Source organism: Podarcis raffonei, chromosome 8 (assembly GCF_027172205.1).
Source record: "Podarcis raffonei isolate rPodRaf1 chromosome 8, rPodRaf1.pri, whole genome shotgun sequence".
Lineage (NCBI taxonomy): Eukaryota > Metazoa > Chordata > Lepidosauria > Squamata > Lacertidae > Podarcis > Podarcis raffonei.
Window position 1 is genome coordinate 1,371,158 of NC_070609.1, and position 25,953 is coordinate 1,397,110.

At 46.2% G+C, this 25,953-nt stretch overlaps 2 protein-coding genes across 2 annotated transcripts in view; both read right to left on the minus strand.

The window, feature by feature from the left end:
• Positions 1-1,836: 1,836 nt before the first annotated feature.
• TBCB (tubulin folding cofactor B) lies at positions 1,837-12,133 on the minus strand. The gene is made up of 6 exons (XM_053401720.1): positions 11,945-12,133; positions 8,760-8,903; positions 7,582-7,678; positions 5,572-5,763; positions 3,797-3,869; positions 1,837-2,265 (listed from the first exon to the last, which is right to left on the minus strand). Exons 1-6 carry the CDS (start codon positions 12,056-12,058, stop codon positions 2,145-2,147), a joined length of 741 nt encoding a protein of 246 aa, XP_053257695.1. The 5' UTR covers positions 12,059-12,133; the 3' UTR covers positions 1,837-2,144.
• A 4,237-nt stretch (positions 12,134-16,370) lies between these two features.
• LOC128418868 (sphingolipid delta(4)-desaturase/C4-monooxygenase DES2-like) overlaps positions 16,371-25,953 on the minus strand; it is a 31,549-nt gene continuing 21,966 nt past the window's right edge. Inside the window, exon 3 of the mRNA XM_053398985.1 lies at positions 16,371-16,625. Within this exon, the coding sequence (XP_053254960.1) occupies positions 16,371-16,625 (255 nt within the window). The remainder of the gene's footprint in view (positions 16,626-25,953) is intronic.

A 25,953-nucleotide genomic window follows, 5' to 3' on the forward strand; every position in this document is an offset into this window, starting at 1 on the left:
GGGTCATCTAGTCCAAGCCCCTGCAATGCAGGGCTCTTTTGCCCATGGTGGGGCTTGAACCCGTAACTCTGAGAATAAGAGTCTCACGTTCTACCTAGGGTGCAGTACTGACCTTTGAGGGGCTGAGTTTTTATACAGATTCGTTTTCGTTTATCCTACAAATTTCTGATCATATTTTACTTCTACATTTTGAAGGATTTTGTATCATTTCTACAATATGGGTTTTTGAAATTTGAAGTTAGCGATTTCCCCAAGTCACAAATAGCCTGGCACCAGCACTGCGTACACCTCCTCTAAGCCCTGACCGCCAACTACACTGGCTGGCACTGATAGGAGGTGGGAGCCCAGTGTCAGGTAGGTGGGGGGCAAAGATGTTCCCCAATTATGGTTTAAGGGTAAGTAATTCTGAGACGGAAGTTGCAGGACTTGGGAGGGGGAAGGGCTGGCATCTACAGCTCAGGCACTGTTCACTGGGGGCTCCCCACCACCTGCCCCCAGAAGCCCCGGATGTACCTTCGTTAAGAAGGCTTATGACACTGACTCGAAACTCATTTCCAAAACAAATGTTTAGCTTTGCTGTCATATGCAGCTTGATGGCTTTAAGCAGCAGATTGGGGGTTGTAAGTTTTCACTCACATTCTTTTTTGCTCAACTACATGAAAAGCTCCCCCAATTACTACTGCACATTTATCCAGCCCAGCCGTGAGCGAGATGCAACAGCACCCTCCTAAATGACCACATAACCCTATAACCCTAACCCTTGACCACAGAGCTTAAGATTCGGGAAGGGCTGCGAGAGAAACTAGGGTGAACAAATGAGGCGGGAGAAAGATGAGTCGGATGACGAGCAAATGAGTTGAGGCCTGGGCGATGAAGGATTTGAAGGGAAACCGGACCAGCTGAGCAGGACTGAGGGATACCGTTACCAGCTGAGGGAGGAACAGGCTGAGAAGATGAGAATGGAGGGCAACAGCGGAATTCCACTTATGCAGAACCGACAGAGTGAAAGCAGCGCAAGGGGCAGATAATAACTAGCAGCTTGAAGCAGGTGCAGAGAAAATTAGTGCTAATAAGGAGAGGGAGAATATGAATTTAGCAGATGCTTCCCTAGAAGAGCAGAAACAGAGCAGTCCTTGCAGTTAAGGCAAGTGAGGAGCTGAGCCCGGAGATCATACTAGAGGAAGGATGGGGAATCTGTGGTCCTCCTAATGAATGCTGGACTAAAACTCCCATCCTCCTCCACTGGCCATGCTGGACGGGGCTGATGTAGGTTCCTCATCATTGGTGCCAACGGGTCACCCCACCCCACCAGTATTTGTAATCTTCAGCAGAGGCCGGGGGAGAAGAACCCAGTGGCCGTGCTGCACACACTTTCCCTTGCACAAGGTCCCAGGTTCCTTCCCTGGAATCTCCAGCTGAAGGGATCTGGAAAGGCAAGGAGATCCAAGGATCTGGAGAGCTGCTGCAAGACAACCTCCTAGACCTCCACCCGGCCAGGACCCCCAGGAACTCGGCGCGCAAGATGGAAGGAGCTCACACAGAAGCAGCACTCGTGTCTGGAATGTATTTTCCCACCAACTTTTTTAATTTATCGTATTCACATAGCATCGGCCAGTAGCACAAAAAAAAGTTTTCACAACGGGGGAAAAAAATACACGGTCATAGAAATGTCTGCATTTACTTTTTTAAAAAAACGCAGGAAGGGTCTTGTACAAATCTGCTCAGAGCTTCTCTTTCCAACCTGCTCAACTAACTGCTTCTGCAACCAGCAGGCCTTACTACTGGGGTGGGGGGATCAGGAGCGACTTTGCTGCCCACCCCAGGCCTCACCCTGCAACAAGGCAAGGACACTCCAGTTTTCTCTGGGCTAACTGAGCTGGCACAGAAGGTTGTAAACGTGAGAAAAACCAAGGGGATGTAGCATCTTCACGGAACAGACAAGAGACAACCAGGGGAAAGGGAAGCGGGGAGGAAACCACCAACACAAGTCGAAGAACACACAGCAGCTTTTCGCGCCTTCTCCTTTTGGCTTGCTCAAGTGACCTCGCGCATGGGATCAGAGCGCAACAACCAGCCATTAACAGAGGCCGCATGGCGACCCGCTCTGCTTCCTTCAGCCACCCCAGCACCTCTTCGTCTCCCCGTCACATTTCATCGTCCAGGCCGTAGTCCACCTCTTCCGGGAAATCCCCCACAGTGACGAAGCGAGGCTTCACAAAGGCCCCATACTTGAGCTGGCACTCAAAGTACTGCTTTCCGCTGACGCTGCCAAGGAGAGGAAGAGCAGGAGAGAGAGAGTCACACTCAGGATGGGGGGTTTCCAGGGATAGCAGTCTGAGGAGAAGCCCAGCAGCTCAAAGGGCGGCCTAAGCCCTGATCCTCAGCATATGCCTCTAACTTTTTTAAAAGGAACACTTCTGCAATTGACATTCTGTGCCCTGTAGCAATTGCAGGAGTTGCCTGTTTTGCACGGTTTCTTGCTCCACATTATTTATCCTGCTCCTGCCATTTTAAACATCTTTAAACAACTACAGTGGTGCTGTGGTTTAAGAACAGCTTAGTTTCTGAACAACTTGGATTAAGAGCACTCCATACCCAGAAGTAGGTGCTTTGGTTTGTGAACTTTGCCTTGGAAGCAGAACATGTTTCACTTCCTGTTGTGTGTGTTCCATTTGTAAAATGTGTCCCCCGCTGCTATGGGAAAGCATGCCTTGGTTTAAGAACGCTTTGTTTAAGAAGGGACTTCCGGAACGGATTAAGTTCGTAAACCAAGGTACCACTGTATTTGACTTTTAGAAGACACCTGAAGGCAGTCCTGCTCAGGGAAGGCTGAGGTTTTACTGTGTTTTTGATATTTTGTTGTGAGCCGCCCAGAGTGGCAGGGGAAACCTAGTCAGATGACCGGCATATAAATAATAAAATCATTAATATTATTATTTTACGTTTCAAAAAATGTTTCTTTTTGTTTTGCTGGCTATTAAAGAGGGGTGGGAACCATGCGGGGCTCTGACATTCTTCCTCCAACCGCTGGAAATGTTATTCAGTCACTCCTCTGGCAGAATTCTGTACCCAACACAACATTCTGCACTCTTGTCCTTCTCAACGGAGAAGCCGTATATTTATTGAATTGCTGCCAGCAACACTACAGAGGAAGACTTGAAGTGAACTCGGACTTGTTTTTATCTTTCTGAGGCAGCCCAAAATGAAACGACAAACACTATAAAAAAACAAAAACACACTGAATGTTAAGTTTAGTGCCCCTGCAACACTCTGTGGACTGCCTTTAGACGTAGACCTAAAATGCGTGCCGACAATGTGCCAGAAGTTAAGGTGGGAACGTGCTGATGCTTCAACGTGAAGCTATGAAGCTGCCAGAGTCATCCAGATCCCATGATGACCCACTTTGGGGGCCCAGGCCAGGCAGGACTGCACTGCAAGAGACGTCAGGGGCAGGGGGGGCTTTACCTTGTGGTTCCAGCGCCGAGGGCCTTCTTGCGGTTCCCTCATTGCGAGAATTGAGGCTACAGGGAACCAGACAGAGGGCCTTCTCGGTGGTGGCACCCGCTCTGTGGAACGCCCTCCCATCAGATGTCAAAGAGATAAATAATTACTTGACATTCAGAAGACAGGGCTGACTTAAGATAAGTTTTTAATATGTAACGCTGTACTGTTTTTAACACTGATTGGGAGCCGCCCAGAGTGGCTGGGGAAACTCAGCCAGATGGGCGGGGTATAAATAATAAATTATTATTATTATTATTATTATTATTATTATTATTATTATTATTATTATTACCTTCCGTCGTGCTTCCCCACAGGCTCATCATACTTGATGCCGACCCAGTAGCCAGGCTTGAACTCCGTTAAGCCTATGGAGAAGAAAGGAAAGGGGGAAAGCTTGCAATCCCAAGTCAGGCACAAGTGCACAACTACCAGACTTTGAGAAGACATCTGAAGGCAGCCCTCTTTAGGGAAGCTTTTAATGTTTAATAGACCACAGTCATACCTCATGTTACGTCCGCTTCATGTTACGTTCTTTCAGGTTACATCCCGCGGCAACCCGGAAGTACCAGAAAGGGTTACTTCCGGGTTTCGCCGCTCGCGCATGCGCAGACGTGCAAAATGACGCCACGCGCATGCACAGAAGTGGAGAATCACAACCCCCGCGTGTTGCGAACGGGCCTCTGGAACGGATCCTGTTCACAACCAGAGGTACCACTGTATTGTACTTTGATATTCTGTTGGAAGCCGCCCAGAGTGGCTGGGGAAACCCAGCCAGATGGGCGGGGTATAAATTATTATTATTATTATTATTATTATTATTAAAGCGTGCTTTGGACTATAATAAGTCTTTCTGGAACTTGAAGCAGCTTATCTGTTCTTGCAAGGAGGGAGGGACACTCATAATCCTTGTTCAAGCTGAAAAGCACTATCAAATTTCATAGAATCATAAGAAAACACAACCTCAACAACTTTTCTGTCCAGATTTTCACTGTTTGAAAGATGGCAACCCTTGACAGCTTGCTCTCCCTCCCAGGCTGAGAAAAAGATGGAGAAAACTGGAAACTTATTGGGACAGTGTGACTTCTGTAGTTGTAAAACAATGGAGATCTTCTGAAAGAACAACGGGACACTAGCACAAGCCGAGGCTGGAGAAGGACAACTGACAAAAGATAGACATATTGCAAGGAAGGAATATTACGGACACACAGGAAGGAGAGAGTTTGAATGCTTCATCTGTAGGTGCAGAAATTATTCAGTGTGTCAATATGAATGGAAGTCATTAAAATTGCAGCTGCAACATAAGGAACTGGTATCTGGACAGGAGCGTAATTGAAATTTATAAGACTTTGGAACACAGAAATAAAAGAAACCATCAAACCATGAATTCTAGCATGCGGGGGGCCACCTAAATTGTGTAATTTGGCATCTCAATGATTGGTATTATTAATTGTATTACAATCTGGCATTGTTATAATGACTGGATTGTTGTAATTGAAGACTAATAAAAATTATTGTATTAAAAAAAGAAGCAGAGAGAGTGTGTATTGGACTCTTGTGGGACTCTAAGCATGCCTTGACCCTGGCAGTGGCAAATGTCTGTATATATTTGCTAGCCTGTCAGGTAAACTTCTACACTTGACCGGATCTTTATGGCGGCCATCAGTGTTTATTGCCTAATGTGTGAACGTTCAACCCCGAAGGGGTTGAGATGTAACTCTGCTGAGTGTGGATAGTGACACACATGCACAGCAAAAGTGATGCCAGACGGAATCCTACTAAAATCACCCACCAGAAGTTGATGGATTGATCCAGCCAATCTAGTCCAGCCCCTGCAATGCAGGAATAGGCATCTGTCCCTTATGGGGATCAAACCTGCAGCCTTGGCATTCTCAGCACCAGGCTCTAATCGACTCATCTCCCCTGTGTTACAGAATTCTTCACCTGGTTTATAAAGCGAAACCAAGTAAGACTTCAAACTGCTTCTCACACTGGTTTCTGCACCGTATTTTAAATGCCCCCCAAAGTGATTCTCTTCTACAGTGCAGGAAGTAGCGCCCAGGTACTCACCAACGTACATCACCGTCCCCCGCTTGTTGGGCTGCCCCGCTGCCCGCACCTCACACCTCGACCCCACGGAAATGGCTTCCGCCAGGGCCTTCTCCTCCAGCAGCTTCTGCTCCCTCTCGGCTTCCCTCTTCAACATTTCTTCCGCATTGTACTGCCCCAGCTTACTTGTTTTCATGAAGGAGCGTGCTGTATCTGCAGGACACAGAGAGGGGCGGGAATCGTTCAAAAGGAGTAAACTCGCTTCTCTTCAAGCAGCAGACAGGAAGCTGGGCTCCCTCAAGAAACACTCGGACTGAAACAAGGCCAACTACAACCGCTGAGCCCTCTATGAATTTATTCACTCAAGCAAAGGAACACAGGTCTATCTGGCCCAGCAGCCTGTTCTCAGCGTGGCCAACCTGAACGGGAAGTTCACAAGCAGGGCCTGAGCACAACAGCACTCTTCTTACTTGAGATTCTCAGCAATGCCACAAGACATGGAATCTTAGAGACCACATAACACCGGTCTTGAAAGACCTACATTGGCTCCCAGTACGTTTCCGAGCACAATTCAAAGTGCTGGTGTTGACCTTTAAAGCCCTAAACGGCCTCAGTCCAGTATCCCTGAAGGAGCGTCTCCACCCCCATCGTTCTGCCCAGACGCTGAGGTCCAGCACCGAGGGCCTTCTGGCGGTTCCCTCACTGCGAGAAGCCCAGTTAAAGGAAACCAGGCAGAGGGCCTTCTCAGTAGTGGCACCTGCCCTGTGGAACGCCCTCCCACCAGATGTCAAAGAAATAAACAACTACCTGACATTTAGAAGACATCTGAAGGCAGCCCTGTTCAGGGAAGATTTTAATGCGTGACATTTTAATGCAATTTTATTCTTTGTTGGAAGCCGCCCAGAGTGGCTGGGGAAACCCAGCCAGATGGGTGGGGTACAAATTTTTTTATTATTATTATTATTATTATTATTATTATTATTATTATTATTATTATCATCATCATCATCACAGAACTGTACATTTGGAAGGGACCTTGAGGGTCATCCAGCCCAACCCCCTGCAATGCAGGAATCTCAGCTAAAGCATCCATGACAGATGGGCACCCAACCTCTGCTTAAAAGCCTCCAACGAAGGAGAGTCCACAACCTCACGAGGGAGACTGTTCCACTGTCAAACGACTCTTACTGTCAGAAAGTTCTTCCTGATGTTTAGTTGGAATCACCTTTCTTGTAGCTTGAATCTACTGGTTCGAGTCCTGCCCTCTGTAGTAGCAGAAAACAAGCTTGATCCCTCTTCCAAGTGACAACCCTTTAGATATTTGGAAATGGCTTTACTATCAGACCTCTCTTCTCCAGGCAAGGTAAAGGTAAAGGAATCCTGGACTGTTAAGCCCCTCAAAGGCGACTATGGGGTGCAGTGCTCATCACTCTTCAGGCTGAGGGAGCTGGCGTTTGTCCACAGACAGCTTTCTGGGTCATGTGGCCAGCAGGACTAAACCGCTACTGGCACACGGAGGGCCGTGATGAGTGCCAGAGCACATGGAAACGCCGTTTACCTTCCTGCCACACCGGTACCTATTTATCTACTCACGTTGTCATGCTTTCGAACTGCTAAGTTGGCCAAAGCTGGGATAGAGGAACAGGAGCTCACCCCGTCGCACGGATTTGAACTGCCAACCTTCCAATCGGTCGTCAGTTCAAATCCCCGTGATGCAGTGAGCTCCCGTTGCTCTGTCCTAGCTTCTGCGAAACCAGCAGTTCGAAAGTATACCAGTGCAAGTAGATTAACAGGTACCACTGCAGCGGGAAGTTAAAAAGTATTTCCATGGCTCTGGCACTTGTGACAGTGTCCCGTTGCACCAGAAGCGGTTTGTCTCAACCTCTTTCGAAGCCAGCCAAGAATGTGAGCAGCTGGAACCCAACACACAAACGAGGAGCCAGTTTCAAAAACCTAAGATACAACTGATGGGATTAGACACTCTTTTCTTTCAAACACAGATTCTTTTGGGACACTGCCATCAGCTCTCACCTGTTCGCTTGTCATATTCAGCATCGGTTATCTCAAACTTCTCTACCTTTGACACATTTTCGTATTCCCCGATGGTTGCACCGCTCCTGTCAATAACCTACAGGCCCCCAAAACACAGACATTTTATTTATTTTTTAAAGGCAGAAGCAAAAGAGCAATTTCTAAGCTTTGTTTTTAAAAGGCATTTGTTGACACCAATTGCAAAGGGGCTCTAAGTTCTAGTTCACAGATGGCCATGTGCCGCATGTTTCATTCCATCTCTTTTTTAATAAGGATTAAATTTATATATAGAACACAGTGACACAGTTACTACTAGGAATAGACCCCACTATGGAAAATACTCCAAAAACCAATAGGTCACATAATTTAGTTATTTGCAGTGTGGCATCAATGTGCATAATGCTGTTCAGAGCAACATTAAGCAATAGAAGAGGGCAGGTCCCCATTCCCATGGAACGTGCAAACTATATTTGGGTAGCAAGGGAACCTCACTTTTGTCACCCACTCACAAATCCTTTGGCAGATCCCAGTAATCTCCATAACCTACTGCAAATAGGACCAAGCACATGCAACTGAAATAGAAGCTTATTCTTCCCCATCCCCCCCCCACCCGCCGTGAGGCAGGGACCTGTCCTCCCATTCTTTACAGAGAATGGTATTTTTTAAATTTTGTTTATTGACATTTACTAGACCGCCCTTCATCACATCATTCTAATCACAGGGGGTTGCCAACATATTAAAACCTACAGCAAGCACCTAAAAACACAATGAATAAACCTATCATTTCTAAAAACAGGTTAGTGTACGTAGCAGCATAGAAGACCTAAAGCAATGGTGGCATTCACAAATTTGTTGTCAGTGCATGGAAGAAGTGAAATGCTTTTACTTGGCAGTGGACTCTCACCAGGGCCTCTGCCATCCCCAGCTTTGGGGAACGGTACTATAAGGGGAGAGCAGGCCCTTGGCGGCACATGTCTGACAGCACATTGGTGCTGCTATATAAATAATAGGGGGAAACAGAGGGACAACAACAGAAATCAGAAGGTGGCGTCTTATCAGAAGCTTAAGAGGCCCTCATGCAGTCCAGGCCCCAGGGCAGCACCCCCCCATTTCTTGTAATAGCAAAAGTGTTCTGAGGAGTGCCTTTTGATCCAGGGAAGAAGCAGCCCAACACTCACATGGATCCTGCACCCGTCGTCGATGGGGTAAGACCCCAGCAAGGCCTCATCGCTGTCGAGTTTCATCACAAACTTGTCGTCCGGAGTATAGAGCTCGAGGTCCATACATGATGCCGGACTTCCCACAACCAGTTCCAGCTTACACTGCTCAGACAGAAGCACAGGGCAGAAGGGGAAGAAGGGTATTTATCACAGGCAACAGATGATGTGAAGTATCCCACCCCTCGCTCCGTGCAAGACGAACCACAACAGTAACGTAACACTAATGGGATCAGTCGTGTTTGTAATGGGGATACGTCAAGGCGTCTTAGTGGGGACTGCAAAGCTAAGGTCAGCAACAAGTTTGCTTCAGTCTAACACGGCTGTACGGAAGATGCTTTCTGGCCTGCCAGTTGTCAATCTGAAGCTCAAAAGAGACAGACAAAGAGGTGCCTGTGGCAACAGAGTGTGCAGGTCAGGCACTTTAGGGGGCGGGGTTGCCCACCCAACCCCTCAGTTCTTCACAGAATGGCTCTGCAGAGAAGCTAGTTGCTGACCAAGGCTCGACACCCTCTGAGCAAGAAAGAGGTCTCCCCTCTGTGATGCAGCCTCCACAGCTCCCAGCTCAGGGGGCTAAGCAGGGGATAGTGACATTCCTGACATAGGTGGGGACTGCAAAACAGCATCTGAGTGGAGGGAGGGGAAAGCGTGGACAAGCTCCATCCTTAAATTGTCGCGGTTGTTTCTCACTGCCAGGGCAGAAAAAAAGATGCTGGAGGGAAACAAAAGGCAGAATTTGGCACAAGGCCACGTGCTGCAGCCATGGGGGGGGGAGGGGGAGAGAAAAAGAGAGCTGGTTGGCCGGCTCACTCAGCTGGGCACGGGTTGCCAGTTGCCAAGCTGCGGTTAATCCCAGTTTGGATGTGTGGCACAAAAGGATTTTTGTTATTGTTGACACAGGCCTGTTTGCTGGGGACCAGAGCTCAAAATGGGGGCGAGGGCTGTTCTGCTAAGGACACCCCCAAAAAAGGCAGAAGCAAAGAGAAGCAAGTTTGGAACTTGAAGCAAGCAAGTATAAGGGTTCCCCCCCCCCGGGATTGGAGGGGGGGGAGATGGGTGGAAGAAAGCACCAGCTTTCCAAGCAAGAGCAGGAGGCAAGTCCAACGAGCACCTGCGCCCGCATGCAATGGGTGTAAAGGGCATGCCATGCAGCTAAAAATCTAGCTGCAAAGCCTAAACCCACATTCCCCCTGCAATGTCAAAGCAGAGGGAGACGATTCTCCCACGAGGAAAAATCCTCTAGTTTGGTGCTCAACGTGCAAGACTTCTAAGAAGCAGCCGCAGCTCTCTGCATTCCTTTGGTACCCCATCACACACACCTGCAGCAACCCTGCTGCCACCGCAAACCCATTCGGCGTGAGCAGCGCAGGAGTCGCTTACTTCCATGCCAGCTTCCTCTCTGGGGAGCCCGCAGGTGCCGCTGTGCGAACAGGCCAGACGGCAGGCCAGGGCAACGCAGCAAGCAATTCGGATGGTGCTCCTGGCGGCGGCAAGGGGAGCCCTGAGCCACGCCAAGAGGGACAAAGACAACAGGGACAGACGCATTAAAGTGGTCTCAGCACACGCACCCCCAAATCAGTGGGACTTCAGGGGCCCTCAATATTTTCAATGGCCTCGGCACTAATTCCTCCCAGAAATGCACCTTTGTTTGGAATTACAAGAGGGCAGAATGGAGGAGTCCGGGCCAAACTCAACTGTTTTGAGAATCCCCACTTTCGATGTAAAGGCCAGAACTTTCTTTTTTGGGGTGGGGGGAGATGTAATGCTCCTGCAGGAAGGGGAGAAGAGTCCAAATTCAGTCTCTGGTGGGAAGGGAGGAATTCAGATTACTCTAAGTCCATTTCTGAGAGGGGGGTGCACCCCTCTGAACTGTGCGCTGGGGTGTGTGTCTGGGGGGAGGAGGAAGGATTCTCCTTTGATACCCCCACCCCACTTTTTAGTGGAAAAGAGGCTCCCCTGGGAAGGCTGCTTGCAGTGAACAGCTTGCTTACAAAAAAACAAAACGGTGGCCCATTTTCCAGTATGGAGAAACACAGAGCAGAGGAAAGGAGGCAGGCAGCCTGGGTAGCATCTGGACTAGGACCCCCCCAAGGCAATTTCCCAAAGGGTCATAATTCGGTTCCCTTTCTGTGAGGGGAGGGCCATAATTATTATTATTTGGGGGTGGGCAGGGGAGATGAGGGATCCCATCCGTTTCTGCTTTTCATGAAAGGGCTGTTGAGGTGCTGTCAGGGCCGGATTGAGGCTTGATGCGGCCCTCAGCTCCTGAAGCTAATGGGGCCCTTTCTATGTCCAGCTGTCCTTTGTCCACAAAAAATTGTGGCTGTTTTATGTATATGCTAGATGTTATGTGCTGGACATAGAAAGGGCCCCATTAGCTTCAGGAGCTGAGGGCCGCATCAAACCTCAATCCGGCCCTGACAGCACCTCAACAGCCCTGGATGGACCTCATAGGTATCCAAAGCCATTTGCACATCACAAATAGGAGCCTACACAACACAAAACACTGTTGCATTAGGTAGTTTTTATGTTATTTGTTTTTTATCTGATATTTTGGAGATGTACATCCAGCTTTTTTCCCCCCTTAAAATTTTTGGGGGCCCTAAGCTATAGCTTGTTTAGCTTATACATAAATCCGGCATTGGCTGTGCTTTTTTTTGCTGCAATAATAGGCCTGCCTGTTTCCAGTACATCTTTTACGTACACGATGGCGCAGAGAAGAACCCTCTGGCTACTCATTTATTATTATTATTGTTGTTGTTTGTTTGTTCAACTAATTAATTCCATTTCTATCCCACCCTATACCCGAAGGTCTCAGGGCGGTTCACATAAAATATCAAATACATAAAAGCAACAACCCAATAAAACGCCCCCAAAGAGCCAGGGTTTTTAAAAAGGGTATAGGATGTTTTCATCCTGCTAAAGCTGGAGGATCGTTTCTTAACGATCGCCCCCCGCCCCCTTTTCCAATTAATAAATAATAATAATAATAATAATGATGCTGATGATGCTGCTGGCAGTTTCTTTGGCAGGGGGGGGTCTCCTTAGCAGGCCTCTTTCTAAGGGGGGAGGCGGTCTCCGCCCCCTTCGGCTGAAGAACACGCGTTCTTTCTCGACACGTGTCCGCGCGTCCCCACGTCCCTCACCTTGAACTCGGCGAGGGTGAGCCCCCGGGCGTATCTCTTGAGGGCCCGGAAGGAGTTGAGGCTGCTGCTGATGGACACGGACACCACCGCGGGCGTCCCCGTCACCACGCTCATCCCGACCCGGCAGCCCGAACCCCGCAGCCAAGAAACCGCCGCCGCCGCCGCCGCCTCAGCCGCCTCACAATCCCCTCACGGGCCGCTCCCGCCGCCCGGCCAATCAGGCGCCGACAGCTCCCTCGGCCAGCCAATCGCCCCGCGCTCGGCCCGCCCTCGTGACGTTCCTCGCCAATCAGCGTCCGAGGCTCGCCACCACGCACGAAGAAAAACGGAGCTCAGGCTTTCCCTTCCCCTCGCCGCCTCTCTCTCATCCGTGAAGCCCCAGCGGGGAATCCACCAATAGGAAGCCGGGATGTTTCCAGAGTGGCCAATGGCGAGGAGGGGTGCGGAAGAGAAGGAGGGGGCTGAAGCCGGCTGGAAGTGAGGGCAAGGCTCCTGGCGGAGGATGTGCGCAGCCGATGCAGGCAGGCATTCGCCGAGGGGGAGAGAGGCAGGGGGAAGGTTTGCAGTACTAGTAGTATTAGTAGGAGTACTTGTAGTAGTAGTAATAATAATAATAATTTATTATTTATACCCCGCCCACTCTGGGCAGCTCCCAATCGAGTGTTAAAACAATACAGCTTTAAATATTAAAAGCTTCCCTGAACAGGGCTGCCTTCAGATGTCTTTTAAAAATAAGATAGCTGCTTATTTTCTTGACATCTGGTGGGAGGGTGTTCCACAGGGTGGGCGCCACCACCGAGAAGGCCCTCTGTCTGGTTCCCTGTAACCTCACTTCTTGCAATGAGGGAACCACCAGAAGGCCCTCGGAGCTGGACCTTAGTGTCCAGGCAGAACGATGGGGGTGGAGATGCTCCTTCAGGTGTACTGGGCTGAGGCTGTTTAGGGCTTTCAAGGTCAGCACCAACATTTTGAATTGTGCTCTGAAACATACTGGCAGCCAATGTAGGTCTTTCAAGACCGGTGTTATGTGGTCTCGATGGCCGATTCCAGTCCCCAGTCTAGCTGCAGCATTCTGGATTAGTTGTAGTTTCCAGGTCACCTTCAAAGGGAACCGCACATAGAGCGCATTGCAGTAGTCCAAGTGGGAGGTAACCAGAGCATGCACCACTCTGGTGAGACAGTCTGCGGGCAGGCTAATAGTACTACTAGTAATTGCAGATCCCAATTTTGCTCAGGCTCAAAAACATAGCCTGTTGAAATGGAATAAGCTGACAAGGTGGGCTCTGTCCAAATATGCCCAAAGGTGAAGCTTTTATTTTTATTTTTTTGCTCTCCCCTTTAGGGAGCTACAGTTCCCAGGACCCTTTGCAAACTATGGCTCCCAGGAACCATTGCAGGGGGTTGGACTAGATGACCCCTTGGGTCCCTTCCAACTCTCTAAGATTCTACGATTCCTTGGGGGGAGCCGCATGCCTGACAGCCAGAGTCGCGGTCATGGGTGGGTGGGTGGGGCTTCCAGGCGAACGTCCATTGTGGGAACCGTCGCTCCTGGTGGCTGCGATTTTCTCGCGACATCCACAATGACACGGTTGGCACCAGAGCGCCAGACTGCATTACACCCATCAGATTTAACCCAGATCGATGCTTCCCAGGTGGAAGAAAAACCCCAATGCATTTTTAATTGGGAAAAAAAAACCCTGTTGTTGTCATTGCTTATTTGCAATATTGAGTCCCCATTGGGAAGTCAAAAGGTAAAGGGACCCCTGACCGTTAGGTCCAGTCGTGGCAGACCCTGGGCCAATGGCGCTCATCTCGCTTTATTGGCTGAGGGAGCCGCAGACAGCTTCCAGGTCATGTGGGCAGCATGACTAAGCCGCTTCTGGCGAACCAGAGCAGCGCACGGAAACGCCATTTACCTTCCCATCTGAGTGGTACCTATTCATCTACTTGCACTTTGACGTGTTTCGAACTGCTAGGTGGGCAGGAGCTGGGACTGAGCAATGGGAGCTCACCCCGTCACGGGGATTCGAACCGCCGACCTTCTAAGCTTTGTGGTTTAACCCACAGTGCCACCCGCGTCCCACCAGACTGCATTCCACCCATCACATTTAACCCAGATCGATGCTTCCCGGGGGGGGGGGGAACCAATGCATTTTTTTAAATTGAAAAACACCCCTGTTGTTGTTGCTTATTTGCAATATCGAGCCCCCATCGGGAAGCCATAGAGGGCGCCATAATGCAAGAAATTCCCGTTTTATTCCCTGTGGTACATGATGCTCAATAAGCTTATGGGACGGTTCTGAGCATCGTCAAAGCATTTTGATCCATTCAGCGATTCCTACCCTTGTCCCTTCCTCAGATGTTGAGCTTGGTCATCTGTTGAAGTCAATCCAATTTAGGTTAGTCCTGACCTTCATGAGGCCCATATCCCAGCGTGACGAACCGTCTGGACCCCATTTTAATACAAGTATTTTATCTTTATAAAAATCCGCTTGACATCTTAGGAAAGGCCTTCTCTGTTTACGGTGGGACCTTTGCACATCAGCTGATCTTAAATGAATTCGGCTGCTTATTCCTGTTCCAGATGTGAGGTGTTTTCCCCCGGTCATGGGCAAACTTTTGCAGATTCAATTAATAAGTTAACTAACTGAGCTCTATCCGATTTAGCAACTATAATTTCTTTAATCGGGTGACAGCTGGTGGTGTAGCCTAAAATATCTGGACTTTCAGTCACCTGCCCTCCATCTTTTGATGGCGGTAAGAATTGAGTGGGGCAGTGTATTGGCAGGATGCCTTGCCCCCTTTTGTATTCACCTGTGTTCTCTTACCCCACTCCGACCCCCACCAAACCCCGCTGGGAAGAGGTGAGGGGATGAGGCTGGTTCTGGCATCTGGCAAAGGGTTGGGTCTTCCTGCTGGTCTGGGGAGTCTGGCATGATTTGCACACAGAACCCCTTAATTCACAGCCCACCCCACCCCACCCTAGAGATTAAGCGTAACTGAGTCTCTTCCCATCGTAGAATTTAACAACAGTTGATGATGATAGCCCTGTATACGGAAGCTGTTCAATGTTTACTTTTTTTATTATGTTTTTGTATATGTTGGAGAGTGGCTGGGACAACCCAGTCCGATGGGAGTGTTACAAGTAATAAATTATTATTATTATGAGAAATCCGTAGGCCCACAATACCGCCATTTTGATTCCTAGCCCCACGACGCTGCCGTGTTGATGGGCCCTGGAGGGAAGAGGCACACGACTCCATCCCTGTTAGGAGCTTCCAAGAGAAATGGAAAATACGTTTCAGATCAATTTATTGCGTCTAGGAATCTCTCCGACTCCTCCCAACACTTGGAACTCGTGGACAGCCAACGAAGCTTCAGTTGCAAGGTTCAGAACACGTGAAAGGAAGCGGTGCTTCACGCAGTGCAGAGTTAAACTGTGGAACTCCCTGCCACAGTAGGCAGCAGCAACAACCATCTTGGGTGGCTTTAAAAGATAATTAGACAAATTCATGGGGGAGGAGGGAGGAGGAAAGGGCCGCAATGCTCTGCCTGCACAATCGGAGGCAGAAATGTTTCTGTACACCAGTTGTTGGAAACTGCAGGAATTATGGGGCAGAACAGGCAACTGTGAGAACAGGACAGTGGAATAGTGGAACAGATGAACCACTGGCCTGATCTGGCAGGCTCTTCTCAGGTCCTTTTACATATATATACATTTTTATTATTTTTTTTAATATATCAGTTCCAACAGTCATACAACATAACTTTCATACATACAATATTTTACACTTCCGTCAACGCCTCTGATGATTTTTTGTTCTTTATCACTTATTCTGCATCTCTTAATTTCTCTATTACTCTTAATTATCATTAACTAATAGTTCTTATAGTCTTCCTTGCAATGCTGTGGTACCTCGGGTTAAGTACTTAATTCGTTTCGGAGGCCCGTACTTAACCTGAAACTGTTCTTAACCTGATGCACCACTTTAGCTAATGGTGCCTCCTGTTGCCACCGGAGCGTGATTTCTGTTCTTATCCTGAAGCAAAGTTCTTAACCTGAAGCACTATTTCTGGCTTAGTGGAGTCTGTAATCTGAAGCGTATGTAACCCGAGGTACCACTGTATTTCAAATAATTCACCTTACAAAACTTCTTGCCGTCCTACTAGCGTAGTATGTTCATCCACAATTACTTTTCAGATAGTTTGTATATTTACTCCAGTCTTCTAAGAATCTCTGATCCCGCAGGTTTTGAATCCTTCCTGTTAATTTATCTAATTCTGCACAGTCTAAAAATTTCATCCTCCATTCTTCTTTCGTCGGTAATTCTTCTTGCTTCCACTTCTGTGCCAATAATATTCTTGCTGTTGGCTCTCTTGATGTTCTTTGTAAAAATGTGTTTAGGTTTGCTTTTGAGAAGAGTCTTCAGTGACTCTTCTCATCACACACCCCGTCCCCCTTCATGGGGGATGTGGGGGGAGAACTGGAGGTTTTGGAAGTGGGGGGTGGGAGGGCGGGAGACGCGCCACTAGTTCCCTCCCGCTTCTTGTCCCCCTTGTGGGCCCTCTTCACGCGGGATAGGGGCCCCAGCTCCCTTTTGAAAACAAAATCCCAAAGCACAAGGATCCAGGAGTTGTGGTAGGGAAGGGGGTCGTAATACTCCGGGGCGATTTTCCTCACCTGGAAGGAAAAACATCGAAACACTGAAAATTGCACAGAAACAGAAGAACCAGAGGTGTAAACTATGGCAAGTTTTTAAAGAAATGGGAGTGCCTGATCCCCTCATCTGTCTCCTGAGAAATCTCTATGTGGGACAAGAAGCTACAGTTAGAACTGGATATGGAACAACTGATTGGTTCAAAATTGGGAAAGGAGTACGGCAAGGCTGTATATTGTCTCCCTGCTTATTTAACTTATATGCAGAATTCATCGTGCGAAAGGCTGGGCTGGATGAATCCCTAGCCGGAATAAAGATTGCCGGAAGAAATATCAACAACCTCAGATATGCAGATGACACAACCTTGATGGCAGAAACTGAGGAGGAATTAAAGAACCTTTTATTGAGGGTGAAAGAGGAGAGCGCAAAATATGGTCTGAAGCTCAACATAAAAAAAACGAAGATCATGGCCACTGGTCCCATCACCTCCTGGCAAATAGAAGGGGAAGAAATGGTTGACTCTTTAGTTCATTAACTGTTTCGTCTAACTTCTTATCTACCTCCCCAATTCTGTGCTCTACTTGTTCTAGCTTACATTCTACATTTTTCTCACTCTCCCTTATCTCCGCAAACATTCTTAATATCTCTGCCCTAAACTCCCCTTCCTGCTTTGATCCCTTTCTGTCCACTGGTGTTCCCCCTTCTGGTCTTTTCCCTGTGTTTGACATTCTTTGTTTTATCAGATATTAACTACACCCAACAGTATAATTATAACACTTCTGACCGGGTTTCAATTTCCTATTTAACCTGGTCCCCTGTTTTAACAGTCTTTTCTAACAGTCTTTCGGTTGCACAGTAGTCTATTAATTCCTTTTTTACCGTATTGTGACTTTGGGGTATCAGGGAAGGTCCTGTAGTTTTAAAGTTCAGGAGTTTGAAAAAACTTATGTCCGCAAAGTGATGTGTGCTTTCAAGCAGCACCAAAGTTCAGGGGTTTGAGAGCTCTTATATCCTCAGAGTGATGTGTGCTTTCAAACAGCACCGTATAGTCTTGTAGAGGTTATATTGGGAAAGTTTGTTCTCCAGATAGTGGATGGAAGGTCCACACCATCAGAGTCTCCCAGAAAATTCACTCAGAGTCTCCATTCCATTTTTCCTGGAGTTGGGGAAAAGGGAAGAAAGGAAAGAAAGGAGAGAAAAGAAAGAAAGGGAGGCGGGGGGGGAAGGGGGGGTACAGAGATACTGGGGAAGAGGTAACCAAAAAGTAAAAAGTAAGGTCAGGATAGAAATAGAAGTTCCCAAGCGTTATAAACACTTTATCCGCTAGATGGCGCTCTCTGTCGCTGAAGGCAGGCTTTCGGAGTAAATTAACCAAAGAGTCCGTCAACACCCGGTAATAGTTGTTTCCCAAATGCTGAGCAAGTAGCAAAAAGTTCAGAACAGAGATGTGCCCAGCTCTTCACTATAGTACCAAGAGAAAGACAAGAGCACAGCCACCAAGTTTTAGATCAGGTTAGACCTGTTGTGGAGTTGTAGATTAGTCCCTGATACGTTTTATTCTCCTTAATGGCGCCGCCAGCGCTTCTCTTCCACTTTTCTCTTCCGCGGTGGGGATGGCGTTTCCGGCGCCCTTCGTTTTAATAGATGGTTCTAATTTAATAACTTCGTCCTCTGTTCCCTGTTGAGTCACCCCTTTTTCTAAAGGGGGTCGAATAATTTTTAGCGTAAAGTCCTTCAGGGAAACGAAGTAATCACCGGTGGTAGCTCAATACACTTGCCTTGCTCTGCAGTTTCTCTCTGCGTAGCCACCGATCCCTGGTAACGGCAAAACCTCTAGAATTCCCTTCTTTCTCACTCCAGGTTTTTTTTTTTTTTTCCGAAATAGTTTAACCTTCACGTTTTAACCACCCCCGGGTTTCTTGTTCACTGAAACGGTGCGCTAATCACCAGCGGGGTCTGGGCTGTCCGTTGCTCGGGGGGAGGAAATGGCTGCCGAGGACCTGCTGCTCTCCTCGCTGTTCTCCTCGCCTTACAAAGGTTACCTGACAGCGGGGTGAGCCGCGCTCGGTCTCTGCTGGCTCCCTGTACCTCCGGACACCCTCCGGATGTGTTTCTGGGGTGCTCTCGCCCTCTAGCACCCCCTTTTCCCCCTGTTTATCGGACTGGGTTCGCGCTCCTGGCCGAATCCCTTCCCGCACCGGAGACGCGCGCCGTCAACTCAAAGAGGTATTCAGGAGGACACAGTCAGTGGAGGAAGGGATGAAAAAGACCAGAGCAGAACTAAAGGAAGTAAGACGTGAGGAGGAGAAAATTAAAGCTGAGATACTGGATTTGAACAAGAGCCATGAGGATATGAAAGATTGGATTGCTTTGAATGAACTCAGACAGAGGGAGGCTAACCTTAGGATGAGAGGTATACCTGAAGTTCAGGGAGAAAACATAAAAGAGAAATTAATAACAGAATTAGCCCTTTGGTTGGAAACATCACCAGAAGAGGTAGAAAGGGCAGTGCAATCGGCTTTCAGACTAAAAACTAAGCCTCCAGGGAACAAAAAATTTGTAGGAGACTGCCTGATAATATTCAAAGACAGGGAAATAAGAAACAGAATTCTCTCTAAAAACAGAGAGAAAAGGTTAAACATTGAAGGAAACAACATAATAATTTTTAAAGACATTCCTGTCAGGCTTTTAAAACGTAGAGATTCCTACAAAGAATTGGTACAGATACTTAAAAGAAATAACATTGTGTTCAAATGGGAGTTTCCTGAAGGCATTTCCTTTACATATAGGAGCAAGAGACAAAAATTGACAAATCCAGGAGAAACAGATAAATTCTTAAGGAAATACAAAGAACTTAAACCACAAAAGGAAAAGGGTAAAGACGGGGGAATAGGATCGGAAGGAGTTCTGGAGGGGGAGACGGGAGGTTCGGGGGGGGAGGAGGGAGAGGGGGGAGGGACGGGGGAGGAAGCGTAAGAGGAAGGTCAAAAGGAAATTATAGCTGTTCACTTTTCTTTTTTCTCCCTACAAATTAAATCACAATGGTGTTAAAGGTATACAGTTGGAATGTTAATGGGATGAATGACAGGGGAAAGAGGAATCGAATTGAACATATCTTGAAGAAGGAAAGTCTGGATGTTATCTGTCTCCAAGAGACACATATTGCGAGAAAGCACAAAAGGATTCTGATTAATCAAAGATTGGGGAACGAGTTTGTATCCTCAGACCAGAAGAAAAAAAGGGGGGTGGTGATTTATATAAAAAAACAAATTGAAGCGAAACAGTTATTTAAAGACGAGGAAGGAAGGATAATAGCAGTAAAAATAAATTGGCAGGGAGAAAAGATAATAATAGTGGGAATATATGCTCCCAATGATAACAAGTCAGAGTTCTATGGGAGATTGGAAGAAAAGTTGTATGACTATGCCGATGAGAAAATTATACTATTGGGAGACATGAACGGAGTGACGTCGTTAGAAATGGACAGATTGAGGGACACAAAGGGTAGAGAAGGGAAGTTACCTAGAGCGTTTTTTTCCCTTATCCAAAATTGCAATTTGGTAGACATTTGGAGATTCAATCATCCCATGGAAAAACAATATACCTACCACTCGGAACCCAATGATTCATCATCAAGATTGGATCAGATGTGGATTTCGAAAGAGATAACTACTAGAGCGGTACGGGTGGAGATTCAGGTTAGAACAATTTCAGACCACAATCCATTAATTATGGAACTAAGAGGGCAGGAAAGCAGATCAAATAGATGGAAACTTAAAGATTACTTATTGGACGACCAAGAGGTAGTAGAAAAAGCCCAAACCAGATTAAAAGAATATTTTGAGGACAATTTAGACAACAACACAAAATTGAAGGTGGTGTGGGACGCGGGTAAGGCGGTGATGCGGGGTTTTTTTATCCAGCAGAGCGCAATCAAGAATAAAAAGAGAGAAAAAGGGAAAAAAGAAATTATACAACAACTAGCAGAGAATGAGCAGAAATTAACTCAAAACCCAAAAAATAAGAAAATAAAAGAGAACATAAAAATTTTACAAGCACAATACACAATGCTGGTAAATAGAGAGATAGAATGGAAAATCAAAAGACTGAGACAGAGGAGTTTCGAACATGCCAACAAAACGGGAAAGCTACTATCCTGGCAACTGAAAAAAAGGAAGGAACAGAATACGATAAACAGGATAGTGGTGGAAGGAGAAGAGATAAACAAACCTAAGGAAATAAGGAGAGCTTTTTTGGATTTCTATGGAGAGCTCTTTAGAAATACTGGAAAGAATAGGACCAGAAAAATAGAGAGATATTTAACGATTAAGAACATCAATAAGATCCCCCCAGCAGATAAAGAGAAATTAAATGCCCCAATTGAGATAGAGGAAATCAAAGCAATAATAACAGATTTAAAAAACGGGAAAGCCCCAGGCCCAGATGGGTTTAGTAGTAGATATTATAAAGAAATGGCACCGGTTCTACTGACTCCACTACAAGAAGTAATGAACAACATTCTTAACGAAAGAGAAATACCGGAGACGTGGAAGGAGGCGCTGATTACATTAATCCCAAAACAAGATTCAGATTTAGAACAAATTAAAAATTACAGACCTATTTCCCTATTAAATATAGATTATAAGATCTTCGCGGGAGTCCTTGCAAGAAGATACAAGGCCATCTTAGTAAAAAATATCCACAGAGACCAAGCCGGCTTTCTGCCGGGTAGGCAAATGAAAGATAATATAAGAAACATTATTAATATAATAGAATATTTAACAGAAAGATGCGACAAACAAGGCATATTGTTATTCGTGGACGCTGAGAAGGCGTTTGACAACGTAAACTGGGAATTTTTGCTGAGACAACTGGAACACATGGAAGTAGGTACTGAATTTTACAACGGGATAAAAGCAATCTACACGGAACAAAGGGCAAAACTGTTGATAAACAATGTGGAGACAGAAGAAATAACAGTAACTAAAGGAACAAGACAGGGATGCCCACTGTCCCCACTGTTATTTATAACGATATTAGAAGTACTACTAAACTCCATCAGAGATAATAAAGGAATAAAAGGAATCAGGGTCGGCCATCACGAACACAAAACTAAAGTCTTCGCAGACGATCTGGTTGTAACAATGGAAGACCCACTGGATTCAATAAAAGAGGTACTTAGAGAATTTGACCAATTTGGGGAAGTAGCGGGCTTCAAATTAAACAAAAGGAAAACAAAAATAATAGCTAAGAATATGCAATTAGACAAATTGGAGGAATTACAAAGAGAAGCAGAAATAGAAGTGACAAAAAAGCTGAAATATTTAGGGGTATGGATAACACCAAAAAATATAGACTTATTTAAAAACAACTATGAAACTGTATGGAAAGGGGTCAAGAAGGATATAGAAACGTGGGGTCGGCTCAAATTGCTATTCTGGGGAAGAATAGCTACAATTAAAATGTCGGTACTGCCAAGAATCCTATTTCTTTTTCAAAATATCCCGATCATTAAAGATATAAAGATATTTAAAACCTGGCACAAAGAAATTTCTAGATACATCTGGCAGGGGAGGAAGCCGAGAGTAAAATTTAAATTATTAACGGATATAAAAGAGAGGGGAGGCTTCGCTCTCCCAGACCTAAAATTATATTACGAGGCATCCTGCTTATGCTGGGTCAAAACATGGATAAAACTGGAAGATACGGAAGTGTTAGACCTAGAGGGCCACGACAATAGATCAGGGTGGCATGCCTATCTGTGGCATGGGAGGAAGAAAGGACATAAGGGATTCGGGAATCATATATTTAGAGGTCCCCTGATAGAGGTTTGGGAAAGATATAAGGATGTGTTAGAACCCAAAACACCCCAATGGCTGTCTCCATTAGAGGTTATGTCGGTTAAAAAGACCAACATGAGAGCCAATTGGGCAACTTACGAACAACTCCTAATGAAGGCGGAAGGAAAGTGGAAAATGAGGCCGTTTGAGCAGGTCAAATCCCAAGTATATGACTGGCTACATTATCATCAGATAAACGATATGTTTAAGAAAGACGTTAAAGGCAAAGGATATGCTGACAAAAAGTCCAGATTCCAATCTGAGATTTTGGAGAATAACATAAAAACTCTATCCAAAATGTATAAACAACTATTAGATTGGAATTTAGGTGACGAGGAGGTTAAGGCGGTAATGACACACTGGGCTAAAGATTTTGGCCGTAACATTTATTTTGAAGAGTGGGAAAAACTTTGGAAACATCACCTCAATTTCACGGCCTGTGTGTCACTAAAAGAGAACTTAATGAAAATGTTCTACCGCTGGTATCTGACCCCGGTAAAATTAGCCAGAATGTACGGATCTTGCAACAAATGTTGGAAGTGCAAAGAAAGGGAAGGGACTTTCTACCACATGTGGTGGGAATGCCAAAAGGTCAAAGAGTTCTGGGAAAGCATACACAATGAAATAAAGAAAATGTTAAGATATACTTTTGCTAAAAGACCAGAGGCGTTCTTACTAGGTTTGGTAGGAAAGGAGATAAAAAAGAAGGACTGCAAACTGTTCCAATATGCTATAACGGCAGCAAGGGTGTTGATAGCCAAAAACTGGAAACAAGAGAGTTTGCCGACTATAGAGGAATGGAGAGCCAAACTACTAGATTATGTGGAGATGGACAGGATGTCAGGAAAAGTTAGATATAAAAAAGATCAGAGGTTTGTCAAAGATTGGGAAAGTTTTACGGAATATCTGAAAAGCTTAACTGATGAACAGATAACACTAGTGGGTTTCAAAGGTGCTCTGTAGAAGCAAAGGGTAATGCCTATGGAAAAAGGAAGAATGAGAGTGACTTATGGCACTACATACAAAGGAATGCGGATTTATTTATTTTTTTGTTATTATGGACGATTCGTGGAATGGCAGAAGGAAGTCCTTTTTATTTTCTCTGTAAAAAACAAGAGTATTGATATAATTTGATTTGTATTTTGATTTTTACAAATTAATAAAAATTATGCACGGAAAAAAAAAAAAAGAAGGGGAAGAAATGGAGGCAGTGACAGATTTTACCTTCTTGGGCTCCATGATCACTGCAGATGGTGACAGCAGTCGCGAAATTAAAAGACGCCTGCTTCTTGGGAGAAAGGCGATGGCAAACCTAGACAGCATCTTAAAAAGCAGAGACATCGCCTTGCCAACAAAGGTCCGTTTGGTTAAAGCTATGGTTTTCCCAGTAGTGATGTATGGAAGTGAGAGCTGGACCATAAAGAAGGCTGATAGCCGAAGAATGGATGCTTTTGAATTATAGTGCTGGAGGAGACTCTTGAGAGTCCCATGGACTGCAAGAAGATCCAACCTCTCCATTCTGAAGGAAATCAGCCCTGAGTGCTCACTGGAAGGACAGATCCTGAAGCTGAGGCTCCAAGACTTTGGCCACCTCATGAGAAGAGAAGACTCCCTGGAAAAGACCCTGATGTTGGGAAAGGTGGAGGGCACAAGGAGAAGGGGACAACAGAGGACGAAATGGTGGGACAGTGTTCTCAAAGCTACCAGCATGAGTTTGACCAAGTGATGGAAGACAGGAGTGCCTGGCGTGCTCTGGTCCAGGGGGTCACAAAGAGCCGGACACGACTAAACAACAACAAAATGCCACTCAGGGCCGCCTTTACCTGGTGGTGCAAGGGGTGCAGGACCCCCGGGCGCCAAATTCTGGGGGCACCCGCCACCGAAGCCGCCTAAGCTCTTAACTATCCACGTGTTATGAAATAATAAATAATTTTCATCGAGCTAGGAAAACAAAATACATATATACCTAGGTATTGCCAAAATGTATACCTACTGTTTCACTAAAGGACTTTGTGCACTCACTTACCAAAGATCACAACGGCAGCTTTTGTCAAATTGGGCCGCTGGGCGGATCTTTGCCCCCCCCCCCACGGTGCATATGCTAAAGACTCCTCTGATGCCACTGATTATGGGATCTGAATTCAAGTCAGGTCCTGGGGAGGTGGAACCACCCTAACCGCCTGGCCTTTGACTTGGAATCTACTTGTTCTCCTTCCCCTATATCCTTTTTCCTTTCTCCTTCTGTGATGGAACTCCTATTTGGGGACTTCCCTGGCTTTTTTCTGGCCCACGCAGGACCAGTCTGGATAGTTGGCCTTGGTGAAGATTTGACGTTTTCATCCCCAAAAAGTTTTTGATTTGAGTTTCTACTGAAATGAGGCTGCATTTTAACGTTGTATTTTAACGTTGTATTTTAATCAATTGTTTTTATACCTTGTGTTAGCCGCCCTGAGCCCGGTCTTGGCTGGGGAGGGCGGGGTATAAATAAAATTTATTATTATTAACCTATGTGTTCTGGGCTGGAACTGAGATACGCTGAAATCACAACTGAATTCACTTTCATAATGTGCACATATATTAATGAGCACATGTTCCACAGTGGAACGGTTTCCCCCGGGAGGTTGTGGACTCTCCATCCTTAGAGGTTTTTAAGCAGAGGTTGGATGGTCATCTGTCATGGATGCTTTCGCTGAGATGCCTGCATTGCAAGAGGGGGTTGGACTAGATGACCTTTGAAGGTCCCTACAGTTCTGTGATTCTGTGATTCTACTTACTATCTTTCAAAAGAAAAAAGATCCAAATGATTCAAGACTCTCTCACATGGAAAAGGGACATGATTTGCTTCATTGAATTACTATTATTTTTTCATTCCCTGTTTCATAGATTCGTAGAAATGCACAGTTGAACGGGACCCTGGGAGCTCATCTCGTCGAAGCCCCTGCAAAGCAGGAACCCCAGCTAAAGAATCCCTGGCAGATGGCCACTCGTTGGTTGGAAAATCTGTAACAAAGGAGAGTCTACCACCTTAGTGGTCTGTTCCACTGCTGAACAACTCTTACGATACAATACTCTTTATTGTCATTGTCCCATACAGAACAACAAAATTGGGGGGGGGGGGGGAATCTACATCAGACATTCAAAAACCAACAAGCCTGCTATCCCAGCTATCCCAGCATGATTAGCCCCCTAAAAACTCTGATACCCAATTTTTAAAATACAATATACTCCCATAGAGACTCCTTACACTGCGTTTAAAATCAAAATCGCATTTGGGTAGAAACTGTTTCTCAGGCGGCTAGTCCTAGTCTTTATAACCCTGTACCTTCTTCCAGAAGGCAGAAGCTGAAAGAGATCACTTCCAGGGTGCGCACTATCCTGCGCTATCTCTGCAGCTTTCTTATGACACCTGGAAGCGTAGATTTGATTCAAGGTGGGAAGAGGGCACCCAATTATTCTCTCTGCAGTCTTTACAACCCTGGACAGCAATGTTTTTTCCCTGGCCATGCAGCTC